Source organism: Lepisosteus oculatus, chromosome 14, assembly GCF_040954835.1.
Source record: "Lepisosteus oculatus isolate fLepOcu1 chromosome 14, fLepOcu1.hap2, whole genome shotgun sequence".
Classification (NCBI taxonomy): domain Eukaryota; kingdom Metazoa; phylum Chordata; class Actinopteri; order Semionotiformes; family Lepisosteidae; genus Lepisosteus; species Lepisosteus oculatus.
In genome coordinates this window covers 11,596,911-11,612,067 of record NC_090709.1, presented here as the reverse complement: position 1 = coordinate 11,612,067, position 15,157 = coordinate 11,596,911, and the positions used below count along the sequence as shown (strand labels likewise).

Sequence of the window (15,157 nt, the reverse complement as noted above, 5' to 3'; positions counted from 1 at the left end):
CAATTTGTACTCCAACGTCATTAGGAAACAACATTTATAAATATTGTATTTACGTTGTATTGGTCTAGATTTTATAAGTATACTAATGATTGTGTATATAAACATTTAATTGGTTTAAGTATTACTGTCGTCCAGGGTCTGTGTCTGTATTGACTCCTCTGGAATATTATCTGTATTAACCCCGTGTGTACAAGAGCACGGTGAAAAACTGGATGTTTTAAATCTTACAGAGCAGGATATGGATCCCAAGTCAATTGACCCTGCAGAGCAGCAGAGTGATGTACCTGGTGAAGAGAACAGTACTGAGTCACAGTACTCAGAGAAGAGTCAGTACAGGGAGGAGCAACAACAGCTCCTACAGGGCTTGATAATAATTAGGCCTTGTTCTGTTCAAGTAGAGAGACTGTCATTGCAGAGTCTAAAACAATCATATGATCCCTTAGATTCTGTTGACTTTACACACAGGTTTAATAATCTGGTTACTGAGAAAATTTTTGAAAGTTTTAATGAACTGGAGAGTATGTCTGTTCTTGGGCAAAGAGAGGAACAACTGAATAAACTGGACGGTTTAAGTCTCAGAGAGCCCCAGATGATTCACACTGGGGGACATAATGAAGAAAACAAATCTCAGTTTCATCACATAGAGCAAGGCCATTCCATGGAGCATTTGCAGAATAAGAGACCCCAGCACGAGCAGAGGATGAGGAAGAATCACTCAAGGCCTTGCTCAGATGGAGTGGACAAACTGCAATTATGGCACGGGGAGAAGCAGCGTTTCTGTCAGTCTAGCATTTCAAAGCCCTACCAGCACCTTCATACAGGAGAGAGACCTTTCAGCTGCAGTCAGTGTGGGAAGAGTTTTAGTCGGTCAAGTAGCTTAATAGCCCACCAGCGCATTCACACAGGAGAGAGACCATTCAGCTGCAGTCAGTGTGGGAAGAGTTTTAGTCGGTCAGGTGACTTAAAAACCCACCAGCGCATTCACACAGGAGAGAGACCGTTCAGCTGCAGTCAGTGTGGGAAGAGTTTTAGTAAGTCAAGTCACTTAAAAACCCACCAGCGCATTCACACAGGAGAGAGACCATTCAGCTGCAGTCAGTGTGGGAAGAGTTTTAGTCAGTCAGGTGACTTAAAAACCCACCAGCGCATTCACACAGGAGAGAGACCGTTCAGCTGCAGTCAGTGTGGGAAGAGTTTTGGTAAGTCAAGTCACTTAAAAACCCACCAGCGCATTCACGCAGGAGAGAGACCATTCAGCTGCAGTCAGTGTAGGAAGAGTTTCAGTCGCTTGGACCATCTAAAAACCCACCAGTTCATTCACACAGGAGAGAAACCTTTCAGCTGCAGTCAGTGTGGGAAGAGTTTTAGTCAGTCAAGTAGCTTAATTATCCACCAGCGCAGTCACACAGGAGTGAGACCGTTCAGCTGCAGTCAGTGTGGGAAGCGTTTTAGTCAGTCAAGTAGCTTAATTATCCACCAGCGCATTCACACAGGAGAGAGACTGTTCAGCTGCAGTCAGTGTGGGAAGAGTTATAGTCAATCACGTGACTTAATAACCCACCAGCGCATTCACACAGGAGAGAAACCGTTGAAGCGGCAAAGTTTATTAAAATACAGGAATTAAGCTTGCTGCTCCTTTGCCAGTCTCTCTCTCCCTCATCTCAAGTGGTGCTTGATACAGAGAGGTCATTCCATTTGGTTCACATTTAAGGTGTTTTTCTAGCTGATAGAGTGTTCTGATAAGGAACAACTCCCAATGCTGAGACACATCAACCACCCTAACAAATGGTCATCTCTGGTGCCTCACTGTCTGGGAGATTCCAAGGGAGAGTCTCATCCCAAATGGTTTACAACCCCAAGGTCAGAGTTCATGGTTAATCATCCTCACAGGGGCACCAATAAATGTAGGCATCCTCTCACAAGGCATCAATAAATGTAGTGGTTTGTGCATTTAATGGGACAATTGTTAATTGTTGCAGTAAGTCACAAAATGATTCTCGAATGCCCATGGATCTTTCAACCAATGAGCGACCGTAGTTCCTCCAGTCTTTTTCCTGTCTAAAGATTGTGACTTTTCTGTGTGCAAACTCTGTTAGTTTCAGCCAACGCTAACTTGCCGGTCTTCAGAGAGCATCAGCAGCGCACCGCAGCAGAAATCTCTCTACTCCTTCTCCTTCTCCTTCTCTCACGTCGAACCAGCACTGCCTTGCACCGGGCCAGAGAGCGCCGATTGGACACAGCAACAGCCTGCCACTGTTTCTTTGCGTCCGCAGGAGATCTGAATCCCCACAGAGGGGATGAGTATTCAACATTCTGCATTACAGCTCGAGAATTCAATTGTTACCTCAACGCCAGTTGATATAAGTTTAATTCCTATGAGTCATGTACTTGCTTTTGAGTATCACATGTACAAGTTGTGACAAAGTTCATTTACAAAACGGTCTAAATGAATGATATACAGAATGTATGTCCCTCTTGGTTTGTAACTCTTCGTGATTGAATATATACCTTTTGTATTCTGCTAACCCTCACTATAAGATCTGTTATGTTGATATGCACATTTTATGTAATAATAAATGTATTCTCATGTATTAGTATCCGTGTGTGTGCGTTGCTGAGTTATCCCGCTGGGTCGGTCTTTTAATAACCATCAAAGAATCATTTTGTGACTGACTGCTCGTGAGAGGATGTCTACAAGCTCCTCCAATTAGGACAGGTTGCTCTACTGTACACAGAGAGGGGTTGGAGGGGGAAACAAGCTGATACCCTGGCTTCTCTCCAGACACAGTTGGATGAGCTCCTCCAGTCAGAACAGGTGTCTCTACTGTACACAGAGAGGGGTGGGAGAAGGGAACAAGCTGATACCTGTTTGTCCTTATCCAGCTCGGGACAAGCGAACAGAATGGAGCACATTCGCGAAAAATCCAGGCACGCATTGATTTCGAAAGAAGCTCCTTTCCAAAGAATTGCAAATGAACAATCCTTCAGTCCCGCTCGGGGGGGCACGGAGCCCCAGCCACACACAGCTTCAAGTAGCGAGTCAGGCGCCATGGTTTTCGCTTGTGGCCACACTACACTGAATGTGCATGATCTCATCTGATCTTGGAAGTTAAGCAGGGTTGGGCCTGGTTAGTACTTGGATGGGAGACCGCCTGGGAATACCAGGTGCTGCAAGCTTTTGCTCTCTTGGCCAGCAGAGGTCGCCGTTGGTGCCGTAGGCTTTGGGAGGAAAACCTGGAGGATGGAAAGGTGATCTATAGCCTCATCTCTAGAGACGTTTTGTTGCTATGGCATGTGTGTGACTCATATAAAAAACCCTGTTTGTAAAACGAATATCGAAGCTGCCTCTAAATCTGCAAATGAAGATCAGTCAATAAACCACTTGTTTTTCATATAACTAGACATATATTCACTTATTCAAGACAGGCAAGAGCTCGGCTTTGATGACCAGCACCTTCCCTGTCATGGTGATGTCTCGGTCCTTCCATTGCATCAGTTTTTTGTTTAAGATTGGCAATTTGTTCTGCCAATTTACTGTTCCCATCTCTTCTCCAAAATACACCCCCAGGACCTTGATTCTCTTCTCTTGCAGCCTGAGGTCATGTCCTTCTTTTGGCTCCCTCCAGTTCTGACAAAAAATCTCACTCTTTGATTTGTTAATTTTTGCAGAGGAAGCCATAGAGAAACGATCACAGTACTGCAGAGCTCTGCTAATTGAGGCATTGTCAGAGAGGAGCAGGGTGACATCATCCATGTATAGAGATGTCTTTACCTCTCCTCCCCTACTTCCAGGCACTGGTATCCCATTAATGGCCTGATCCTGGCGCAAGGCACAGGCTAAGGGCTCCATAGCCAAAATGAATAACAAGGGGGATAATGGACAGCCCTGCCTCACCCCTGAACAGACTTCAAAGGGGCGTGATCTATTGCCATTAACCATTACTCTGCTGTTGCTACCTGTGTACAGAAGGTTAATCACTTTCTCATGATGGGGCCAAACTTCATGTGCTCAAGTACCGATGTTAAGTACTGCCGGTTTAGGCGGTCAAAGGCCTTTTCTAGGTCTACACCTAAAATGCACAGAGGAAGGGAGCGATCCTCTGAGTACAGACAGACATCCCTCAACAAGGCCAGGTTGTCACTCATCAGGCGTCCTGCGATCCCACAAGTCTGTTCTTTCCCTACCAGTGAGGCCACTACATTTTGTAGGCGCAGGAAAAGGGCTTTGGACAGGATCTTAGTGTCCACGCCTAACAGAATGAGGGCTCTCCAGTTCTTTATGTCATTCTTTGCTCCTTTCTTAAACAAGAGAGAGATAGTGCCTTCTCTTAAGGAGTCAGGCAGCAATTCTGTCTTATAGCTTTCCTCGAATAGGAGCAGTAGCGGATCCTGAAGCAGATCCCAAAAGGTGCAATAAAATTCTTTAGGGAGCCCGTCAGCACCCGGAGTTTTCCCCTTCTGTAAGCTCTCCATAGCCTGTCTCAGCTCTTCTACTGTCAAATCCCTCTCAAGTACTTCCCTATCTTCTTCACTCAAAACGTTTTCTAGCTTTGAGGTAAAAAAATGAATTTCTTCATCCTTTACCTCTGTAGAGCTGTACAGTCTTGAGTAGAAGGCCTCGGTGCAGGAGAGGATAGCACTCGGCTCTGTTCTCTCTCGTCCCTCCTCATGAACTACACTTTCCATGACAGACTTGGAGCCTACCACTTTCCTGAAAAAGAAGCGAGTACACTTCTCATTTTCTTCCAAGAACTGCACTCAGCTTCTTAACAGCACTCCTCGACTACTTTTTTCGGCTATGCTCCGGATGTCCTTTTTTAAAAGGTTGATATCCTCAAGCACATCGAAGCCACTGTGCAGCATCGTGTAGTGACGCTGCAGCTGCCTCTGTTTCCTGGCTAGCACTCCTCTCCGTCTGGCAGCAGCCTTCCTTCCCTCAGCCACCACTCTCCTACTGACCCGTACAGACACTGCAAGGACAGCCACTGTGATAGTTTCTCCTTGTAGCGGGATACTACCCCCTCGTTCTCTAGCAGCTTTGTGTTGAGTTTCCAGAGGCCTGGGCCAAAGATAGTCCCGCCCTGGAGTTCCACTCTACACCCTAAAGCCTGATGATCTGAGAAGAAGACAGGCTGAAGAGTGACCCCAACAACTTTCTCTCTCACTGAGACAAAGCAATAGTCAATTCTGGAGCTGCTATTCCTCCCTGACCATGTATATCCTGCTGTTGTGGGATATATACATCTGAATGTGTCTGAGAGTTTAAAGTCTTGAACTAAGTTTTGCAGGGCCAGTGAGCTGGAATCCAATTTTATCGGCGAGCTAGACTGCCTGTCCGTGTGCTCTAAGATACAATTAAAATCCCCTCCCACTATCACGTCTGTGCTACATAACAATAGGGGGGAGAGTGCCTTGAGTAGCTCCACCCTTCCTCCCACGTCAGTAGGGCAATACACATTGATTAGCCGCAGGTTAACGGTCCCCCATTCCACATCCACACACAGCAACCTGCCATCTATGACACTCTGAATACTTTTCAATTTGAATGCCCGTCCTTTGAAAAGAATGGCCACGCCAGAGGCTCTGTTGTTATTGTCCCCTGACCAAACAGAAGGCCCTTTATCCCACCTATCTTCAAAGCTTTTATACCTCTCTTGATAGGCTAAAGCACACTCCTGCAACATCAACACATCTCCCTCTCTCTGCTGGAGGTAATCAAAGACAGACTGGCATTTAACTCTGTCATTGATACCTCTGGTGTTAAGAGAAATTATGTTCAGAGCCATATTACATAAGAAAGTGGAACCAGTCTTTACAAAACACATTTTTCTTCTGTCTCACCTGTTACCTTCTTCTTTTTCTTCTTACCAATTTCCTACCAGCCATCCTCTGAATGAGCCTTCATCAGGGTGGCAGCAGTAAAAGCGTTCACGGAGTCCATTTCAAGGAAGGGGGTAGAGGGAGGGGTGGAGGGGTTCCAGCTGTCCCCATCGCCATGCTCTCCTTCCTCCTCGCTCGGGGAGAAAACAGAGTCATTTTTCCTTTTCCTCAAGTCCAGCTCCTGGGAGCACTGAGGGGAAAGGGGTGCAGCCGATGCACCAGTCTCCTCTTCCCCCTCACCCACCAGCTGTTGCAGATCCTCCGTGATGGACTGGATGGAGGAGAGGAGGGCATCTGTAGCACTTTCAGAGTCTGAGAAAAGCAGCTCCGCTGAATCCTGGGTATCCTCGCTGGACCCGCTCCACCGGGGGGCCCCACACTGGCCCTTGTTCTGAGGAGCAGGAGTGGGGGAGGGGTCCTCGCTGTTCTCGGGGGTTTTCAAACCCTCGTGCTTGTCTGGTGCAGTCTGCAGTTGTGGGGGCGTAGTGGATTTCTCTTCCACCGGCCCCAGAGCCACAGCAGGACTGATCCTGGCTGGAGGCTGAGACTCTTTGTCCAACAAGGGTTCTATGTTTGACTTGTTGTTTGCTTTGGCTTTTCAGGCCGGTTTGGCTGAAACAAGCACTGCCTCATCCTTTCTCATTTTGAGTTTATTGGCGTAGGCGTGAGGGCAGTTCTTAAAAACGTGTCCTTCCGAGCCACATAAATTGCACTTTGGCAGCATTGAACAGTCAGAGGCTAAATGTCCCTGTTTGCCACAGGTCTTGCAGCATTTCACAGTGCAGGACGATGCCAGGTGTCCCACAGCACCACAGCGCCGACACACCTTTGGTTGTCCCACATAAAAAACATAGCCATTGCAGGCGCCCAGCCGGATTGTAGAGGGCAGGTGCCTTAAGCCTCCATTTACATTGTCTGGTAGCAAGCGAACCTCGAATTTCCTTGCTCCTGTTTTTATACTGTCAACATCTCTAACCTCAGTTCCATGGTGGACGGTGCAGTACTGGTTAAGCCAGGTGTGAATGTCCTCCGTCTTTGCCAGTTCCGAGAACATAACAACATGCACCTTTTTCCTCTCTCTCTGTGTCAGAGGCTGCAAGTTGATCTTCTCAAGGGCAGGAACTTTCCCTCTTTTTGCCTCAAACACATCCACACATTGTTCAAACAGAGGATAGGTAGTAAATACAACCTCAAATGCTTTCTGACCTGGGAGAGCGAAGATGAAATCCAAGTGCTGAGGTTCAAAGCCAAGTTCCTTCTGCAACACTTTTCTGCTAAACTGCATACGATCCATGAAGAGGTCATCCAAAATCTCAAAACGCACAGCATTCTTGCGGGATCCAAAAGTTGCCATTTCGTAAACTGCAAAACAAACACTGCTTCCACAAAACAAGAAAACAATCCAACTACTCCACCTACAGGATGATCAAGGTATCTCCCCTGCCAGGTAAGTATGAGCTGTACAAGCCCCTGCAAGCGGCCCGCACCCACAGCACAAAGCACGCAGCCTAGGCCAGCTCCTCGCCCCGCACGCCACCGCCTCCTGCTGGGCCCACTCTTTCACACACTCACACGCCACACTAACACTCAAAAGGGTGGGCAAAACGAGAAAACAAGCGCGCCGTTTCCTACACATCTGCAGTCGCCAATGCGCATTCGCAGCATGTCCCGGGACGCAATTCGGCCTCATTTGCATAACACCAGACCGGGAGATCGCTACGCAAGCTCGCGTCGTGCGCCTGCCACACACCGAACAAACACCGGAGCCTTTTCAGCAATTTCCAAAAAAACGGGCCTGCTCGCCTGCCCACAAAGCTCCGTCTCTTACCCGCTCTCCAGAGTCTGCTGCCTTCTGTGCTGTTCTCTCGGAACCGCTGCAGCGCACACAACTCCTGTAGCGCGGGGAGAAAGTTTCCACGCTCCGCCGCAGGGAAGGCTCGCTCCGTGCCCACACGTCCTTTCAATGCCAGTTCAACAAGTGCTCCGCATTAGCAGCGTCGGGGCTCCGGCGTGTCGCACCTCACCTCACCTCGCACAGCCCCCTCCTCGAATGTCTGGCGCTGGGCATGCCCCGCTCTCCTCCAACTTATCTTATCGCGTGTGACCACTGACAATGGCCACAATGCCGGGGAATGGCACCTGTAAAGTGTTAATTGGGGAACAGGAACAGCCCGTCTCATCTCGGGGGCCGGCTTCAAAGACAATACAGCAAACACAGCGGGGCGGGGGAAGAAGACGACACGACACATGCAGGTACATTCAGCTCCGGCGGGAATGAGTCATTTGTCGGTCTTTTCAAGTGCTGGGAGCCGAGTAATCTTTCGCTTGTATCGTTTCTCCCCGGTGACTAGATCTCACCCTGCGACTCTTGACTGGGCTCACCCAAGGCAGCCCAGCAGGTGTGAGCCTAGCCGGCACCCGGATGGGAGATTCCCCCCGGAAAAGCTCAGGTTGCTGTTGCTCCTGCAAGAGGTGTGACTGGGAACAGTAGGGAGCGCTCACCCTGCGGTCTGTGTGGCTTTCTTATGCCCCAGCATCCTGATGGCGACACTTTGCTGCACAAAGAAATTAAGAAATCCCAGGGCGTCTCTAAAAAGAGACGCCGGGGGTGTCACTCTGGTGTTAGTGTTCCCCTTTACCAATCAGTCGGGGTCTCCTCCTAATCCCCGTCTCATATGTAATAATCAATGACGAGGCCCCCCTGTCCCGCGATATTGTACTTGTCTCCTGGCCGATGGCTGGCGCCGTGAGATTTAGTACTCGCCCAAGAGACCGGGGGCAGAGCGCGAACGCGGTCCCCCGCCCCCCACAAAGTGTGTGTAACACTGCTTTGTAGAGGTGTAAAGGATCCGATGCAGATGCAGGAGTCGCAGGGAGGTAAGTAAGCGTACCGAGCAAATCCAGGAGCTTAGTCGTAGTCCGAAAGCGAAGGTGGGTCGAGATCCGGTAAAGGCACTGGTGGCGAACAATCCAAAACGTGAGACAGAATCGTGGTCGAAAAGAGAGCTACAGGGTCAAATCCAAAACAGGCAAAGATAGCAAACAATCCAAGGGGCGTGACGAGATCCGAAGTCCGAAGGCAAAAGGTGTAGGCAGAATTCCAGGAAGGCAAAAGAGGGGTAAGAACGCTAGGCAGAGCCACAAGTAGTGAACTTAATACCAAGCAACGGGAATCAGGTAAGAATGGTATAAATAACCTGGCGTGCCGCACGGTAGAGCAATTGCAGGTGTGTTAACTCGCGCGGCGGCGCTTGTTAGTATTAATCCGCTGCTGGTGCTGATTAGCTTGCTTACGTGTTGATCTCTGCTGGCTGGTGGTCGTGACAGTACCCCCCCCTTCACGGGCGGCTCCCGAGACCAAGATGGCCAATCAGGATAGTCCCTGTGAAAGTCGCCAATTAGTGTAGGGTCCAAATTATCCTTCTCTGGAACCCAAGATCTTTCCTCGGCACCAAAACCCTCCCAGTCGACTAAATACTGAAGGGTACCGCGGTTCCATCTGGAGTCGTTGATCTTGTGGACCGTATAAGCCGGGCGCCCCTGAATGCGACGAGGAGGTGGCGGGCGACGTTTGGGAGCCGCAAGGGGCGAGCGGTAAACAGGTTTCTGGAGGGAGACATGAAATGAGGGGTGGATTCTGAGGGTAGGGGGGAGAGCAAGGCGGAAGGTAACCGGGGTGATCCGGGAGAGAATCCGGAAGGGACCGATATATCTAGGCCCAAGCTTTTTGGAAGGCTGATGTATAGGTAGGTTCCGTGTAGATAACCAAACAAACTGTCCTTTCCGAAAACGAGGGGCTGGTCTGCGGTGTCAGTTGGCGAATTTGGCGTGGCGCTGGGTTGACTTAATAAGAGCTGTCCTCGCCATTCTCCAGGTCCTTCGCAGTTTGGCAATATATTGTTGCACGGACGGCACTGCCGTGACTGGAGGTGTGATAGGGATGAGAGTGGGCTGATAACCTAATGAACAAAGGAAGGGAGAGAGACCTGTGGAGGAGGAGGTAAGAGAATTGTGGGCATATTCTGCCTAGGGAAGTAGTGATGACCAATCATCCTGTGAGCTGGAGGTGAAGGCTCTCAAAAAGGTCAGGAGGCTTTGATTGGTCCTTTCCACCTGACCATTGGCCTCAGGATGATAACCAGAAGTCAAAGATACATGGGTCCCTAGAGCTTGACAGAAAGCCTTCCAAAAGGCCGAGATAAATTGAGGTCCCCTGTCCGAGACAACATCATCAGGCAAACCATGTAACCTAAAGACCTGTTGTACAAACAAAGATGCCATTTCCTGGGCTGTGGGCAATGCTGGGAGGGGGACAAAATGGGCTGCTTTGGAAAAATGATCGGAGACCACCATGATTACTGTATGACCTTGACTGTTAGGAAGGTCCGTAATGAAGTCAACAGCTATGTGGGACCAAGGGCGGTGTGGGATTGGAAGGGGGTGAAGGAGGCCAGCCTTCCTAGAGCGTGGAGTCTTGCTCCTGGCACAGACCGTGCAAGCCCGGACGTACTCTGCTGCATCAGATCGCATGGAAGGCCACCAAAAGTCCCTGGTGAGGAGGTCCAGAATGCGTCTGCATCCAGGGTGGCCGGCAAACGGGGAATCATGTCCCCACTGCAAAACGGCAGAACGCAAGTTGTTCGGGACGAAAAGCTTATCCGGGGGGCAGCACAGAGGAACTGTAGTTCCGTTGAGGGCACGCCTGACCTGATCTTCAATGGAGCAATGAATCGCTGCCACAATTCTGTTGGGAGAGATGATTGGTTCAGGTGTGTCGTCCAGGTCTGGGGGGTCATGGAGCCGAGAGAGTGCATCAGCCCTCCCAGTCTTGGAGCCAGGAGTATAAGTGATAACAAAATTGAAACGAGAGAAGAAAAGTGACCAACGGGCCTGCCGCGAGTTGAGGCGCTTGGCAGATTGAATATAGGACAGGTTCTTATGGTCCGTGATAATGACAAAGGGGTGATGAGCCCCCTCCAGCCAGTGTCTCCATTCCTCGAGGGCCAGCTTGATAGCTAGGAGTTCACGATTGCCCACATCATAGTTAACCTCGGCAGGAGAGAGCTTCTTGGAAAAGAACGCACATGGATGAGGAAGGTGATCCTCTTCGAGGCGCTGGGAGAGGACTGCACCAACCCCATCGGCAGAGGCATCAACTTCAACAATGAAAGGCTGGGAGGGATCCGGATGCCGTAGGAGAGGAGCGGGGCTGAAGAGACGTTTCAAGCGCAGGAATGCCTGGTTAGCCTCCGGATTCCATTTACCCAGACTAGGTCGGTTGCGGGTCAGAACCGAGATGGGTGCCACAACGGAGCTAAAGTTCCGGATAAATCGCCGGTAGAAGTTGGCAAAACCTAGAAAGCGTTGGATTTGCTTCAAATTGCGAGGCACATTGATAGCCGCAACCTTGGCTGAGTCCATCTCGACTCCAAGAGGAGAAATAATGTAGCCCAGAAAGTGAATCTTAGAAGCATGAAAAATGCATTTCTCAAGCTTGGCGTAGAGCTGGTTGTCGATGAGTCTGGACAAGACCTCCTGGACGTGATGGACATGTTCCTGGGGGTCAGCGGAAAAAATGAGGATGTCGTCCAAGTATACCAAAACAAATTTTCCAATAATGTCCCTAAAGATGTCATTTATGAAGGATTGGAAGACTGCCGGGGCATTAGTGAGTCCAAAAGGCATCACCTGATATTCATAGTGGCCGTGCGTGGTCATAAAGGCCATCTTCCACTCATCCCCTTCACGGATCCTGATTAAATTATAAGCCCCCCGTAGATCTAGTTTTGAGAAGATGGACGCTCCACGTAGGGACTCCAGAGTGGCTGGGATTAAAGGCAAGGGGTAGGGATGTTTGACTGTAATGGAGTTCAGGCCTCTGTAGTCAATACAAGCCTCAAGGAGCCGTCCTTCTTCCCTATGAAGAAGAACCCAGCACAGGCTGGGGACGAGGAGGGACGAATAAAACCAGAATTCAGGCCTCCTTGATATAATCCTGCAGAGCTTCATTCTCTGCCTGAGTGAGAGGGTAGATCCGTCCTTTGGGTGGGAGTGTTCCTGGAAGCAAATCTATTGCACAGTCATAGGTGCGGTGAGGGGGGAGCGATAGAGCTTTCTGTTTGTCAAAGGCTTGCTTCAGATGTGCATATGGGGGGGGGGGGGGGGTAATAGAGTGCTCTTCCAAGGGGTTTACTGCAGCAGCAACCTTGAGTGGAGGACGACAACAGTTGTCACGACAGGCATGGCTCCAGGCAATGATCTCATTCTTGGCCCAGGAGATGTGGGGATCATGCTTCTTGAGCCAGGGAAGGTCCAGGATCACAGGGTAAGCAGGGGAGTCCAGGAGAAGGAGTGAAATGTCCTCCACGTGAGTGGCACCAACAGTAAGGGATAGGGGAATGGTCTGCCAGGAAATGCGTCCAGGAGCGATCGGTGACCCATCCAACGTTTGAATGCAGATAGGGGGTGAAAGCAGAGCAAGAGGAATATCCCACTTCTTAGCAAAAGAGGCATCCATAAAATTCCCAGCTGTGAATCTGACTGAGAAGAGAATAATGATTTTTTATTCTGCCTGAGAATTTTCCTGAGAATTTTTCTTCTTTTCCAAGTGGTGTTACATCTCCTTCAGAAACTCTGTACAGACTGCCAGAGTGAGAGAAGAGGAGAGAGAGATGGACAGATGAGAGCACACACAGCAAGAGACACATACATCTTGATTTACTTTGAAGCAAGTGTTCATTTATTTTCTGGAACAAGTTGTTTCTGAACTTCAAGAAATTCATACAACTTCTGAAAGATAAAATACAAATCAGCTGTTAAACAAAGGGCTGGTGGGTCAAACGCACTCAGGGTCGCGCTTCAGATTGTGATGATGTAAACATAATCTCTGCTAAAAATTGAAGGGATTTCTTCACAAACCCTCTTGAATGTTGCAGGAAATCTTCGTGTTTTACTCGTGTGCAACTACAACAAGTAAACAATTAAGTACCTAAGTCAATGTCCAAGAAACCATCTTCACGTGTGGAATTTTTCTTTAACTGGCTGTTGGGAGAATTCATTTATACACCCGTTGTATCCTTAGCAAAAATATTTTAAAATTAGAACACAGATTTGTTGGAGAACTTGACAATCCTTGACAATCATTATTAAATGAGCATTATACAAATGTGTGTTGATATTTTTAATATGTACCTTAATTGTAATATATATATATACATAATTGCTTTGATATGGATGTTCATTTGAAGGGATTGAGGAAACTATGAAGGATCGCAGAACAACCAAAGATACATTTGGGCATCTGCTATTGGTAAAGATGAAAGAGTACCTTAAGTGTGAAGCTTGCATACACACAAGAGAAAAAAACAGTTTTAATGCACTTCATTAAATTGATGGTGTGCTTATCAATCGTGCATAAAGTGTACATAACAGAGGATGGTTTCAATCTATTGACCTCTGGGTTATGGGCCCAGCACACGTCCGCTGCGCCACTCTGCTGACAGCTGTCATAGTGTGATTCAACACAACTGCTCTATCTTTGCTTTCTAAAAGTGCGCCCGAGATGAAAAGTCTAAACGGTAAACGCAGACGTCACTTTGAGCACTTGGTCTTTTATAGTACAAATATCACACGCTGCTCTACATGGGCGTGTCTTCAATACCGTTGAGAACCAAACCTTCTGCTTTCCGAGGCAACTGATTCTTTCGTCGTTAATTCCCAAATCTTCAATGAGAATCAGTGAAACGAAAATCAAACACACTCGCGTCCTAACCTGAAAGAAAAATCTACACCCGCTTTATAATACTGAAAATGATTCAGGAAGTACAGCAAAGTTCTAAAACCAGCGAATGCATCTGCATACATAAAATGTCGTTTTTTCAAAAGTAAAATCTTCAGCTTTGAAAGATTGCCATCCATATATTTTCGTTTTTCTCTTTTTTTACATAACACGCTTTCGAGAAACAAACTGTCTTTTAATTAAGGTTTCATTAGAAATGTGTATCTTGGTTTGCTAAGTTAAAATCGGCACATCCCAGTGGGCAAACGATGTAGAATATACGACTATTAAACGCATACCTTAGACGTGTAAATGTGCTCCGTAACTGGTCTAGAATGAAATTCTAATATACATATAGCGTTATACGTCAATTAGACATCTATGATTATATGTTTATTATACATAAATGGTTGGAGTTCTATTATACGGATACATTTAGAAGACTATTATACATATATACTTAAAGGTCTATTATACATCAAAGAAAGATTTTTATAGGTGTAGAAACTAGTAAATAAAGCCAATTATTTTAGAAATGTATTCTTAAAATATACAATTATTCACACCTGAAAAATATGTAGTTCAAATTATACATTATATACAATATTGTAATCAACAAATGTCTAATCATCATTAAAAAACACAACTAGTAAACTTCAGTTACAAATTCTAGTAACATGGTGATATATATATAGTAATGACAAACACAAACTAATTACATGAACACGCTAATATTTAACTCAAAACCACATTTCGATTCAAATATACATTTTAAAATTTACAACTTCTTTATTTCCACGAAAATATTATTAATGTAGCACAAATGCTACTTTCTAATAAAGACAGAAAGAAACTGTTTTGTGTCTCATGGTGATCCTCCTCTCGATACTAATGAAATGTTTAATATGATCCCTCGAGAAAAAAAGGAGTCAATTTCCGCCTGGAATGATTGATGCCCCATCAAACATTTTGTAATATCCCTGGAAGTTTATACAGTAGAATCCTGGTTCGTGGCTTAAATTCAAGGTAAACAAGACTAAGGAAACGAGTAAAAAACACTTTGTTTTGTTTTTTACACTTGTTTTACAATCGAGAGACTTTCTGTAAGTAAGAATTCCATTGTACCAGTACCGGTTAAATATGGCAATAAAGTTCAAGTTGTAAACTTGATGTCGAAGTGGGATTTATATCACCCGGAACATTTCACTACATCGGGCAGTTTGTGCCAGAAAGTATACTGACATCCCTTTGGTAGCTCAGTTGTTAGAGCCGAGGAGTGTCGTGGAATCAGTAGGGAATCCTTACGTCGCTGGTTTGATTCCGGATTGAAGGCAGGTGCTTTTTGTGTACTTTAATCAAGGAGTTAAAAAAGCGAATCTGTTTCATTCAGACATTGATCAAAAGCTCAATAAACGACGAAGTAGAGGTTCCTGTTCCGAATTCAGCCCACGTCTGATTGTCTTGTTTTGGCCAAGATCTGATCTTTGAATTAAGGGACTA

General features: G+C 47.0%; 1 protein-coding gene, 1 non-coding gene and 1 pseudogene across 2 annotated transcripts in view; 2 read left to right on the top strand and 1 right to left on the bottom strand.

Annotated features, from left to right (window-relative positions):
- Positions 1-1,803, top strand: part of LOC138242767 (zinc finger protein 17-like) — a 165,887-nt gene extending 164,084 nt beyond the window's left edge. Inside the window, exon 3 of the mRNA XM_069198322.1 lies at positions 829-1,803. Coding sequence (XP_069054423.1) covers positions 829-1,624 — 796 coding nt within the window. The 3' untranslated portion in view covers positions 1,625-1,803. The remainder of the gene's footprint in view (positions 1-828) is intronic.
- The window catches only part of LOC138242769 (zinc finger protein 271-like), a 735,173-nt pseudogene that overhangs the window by 218,697 nt on the left and 501,319 nt on the right, over positions 1-15,157 (bottom strand).
- On the top strand, positions 3,059-3,177 carry LOC138217004 (5S ribosomal RNA). The gene has a single exon (XR_011180717.1). It is a non-coding gene; the product is annotated as a 5S ribosomal RNA (ribosomal RNA).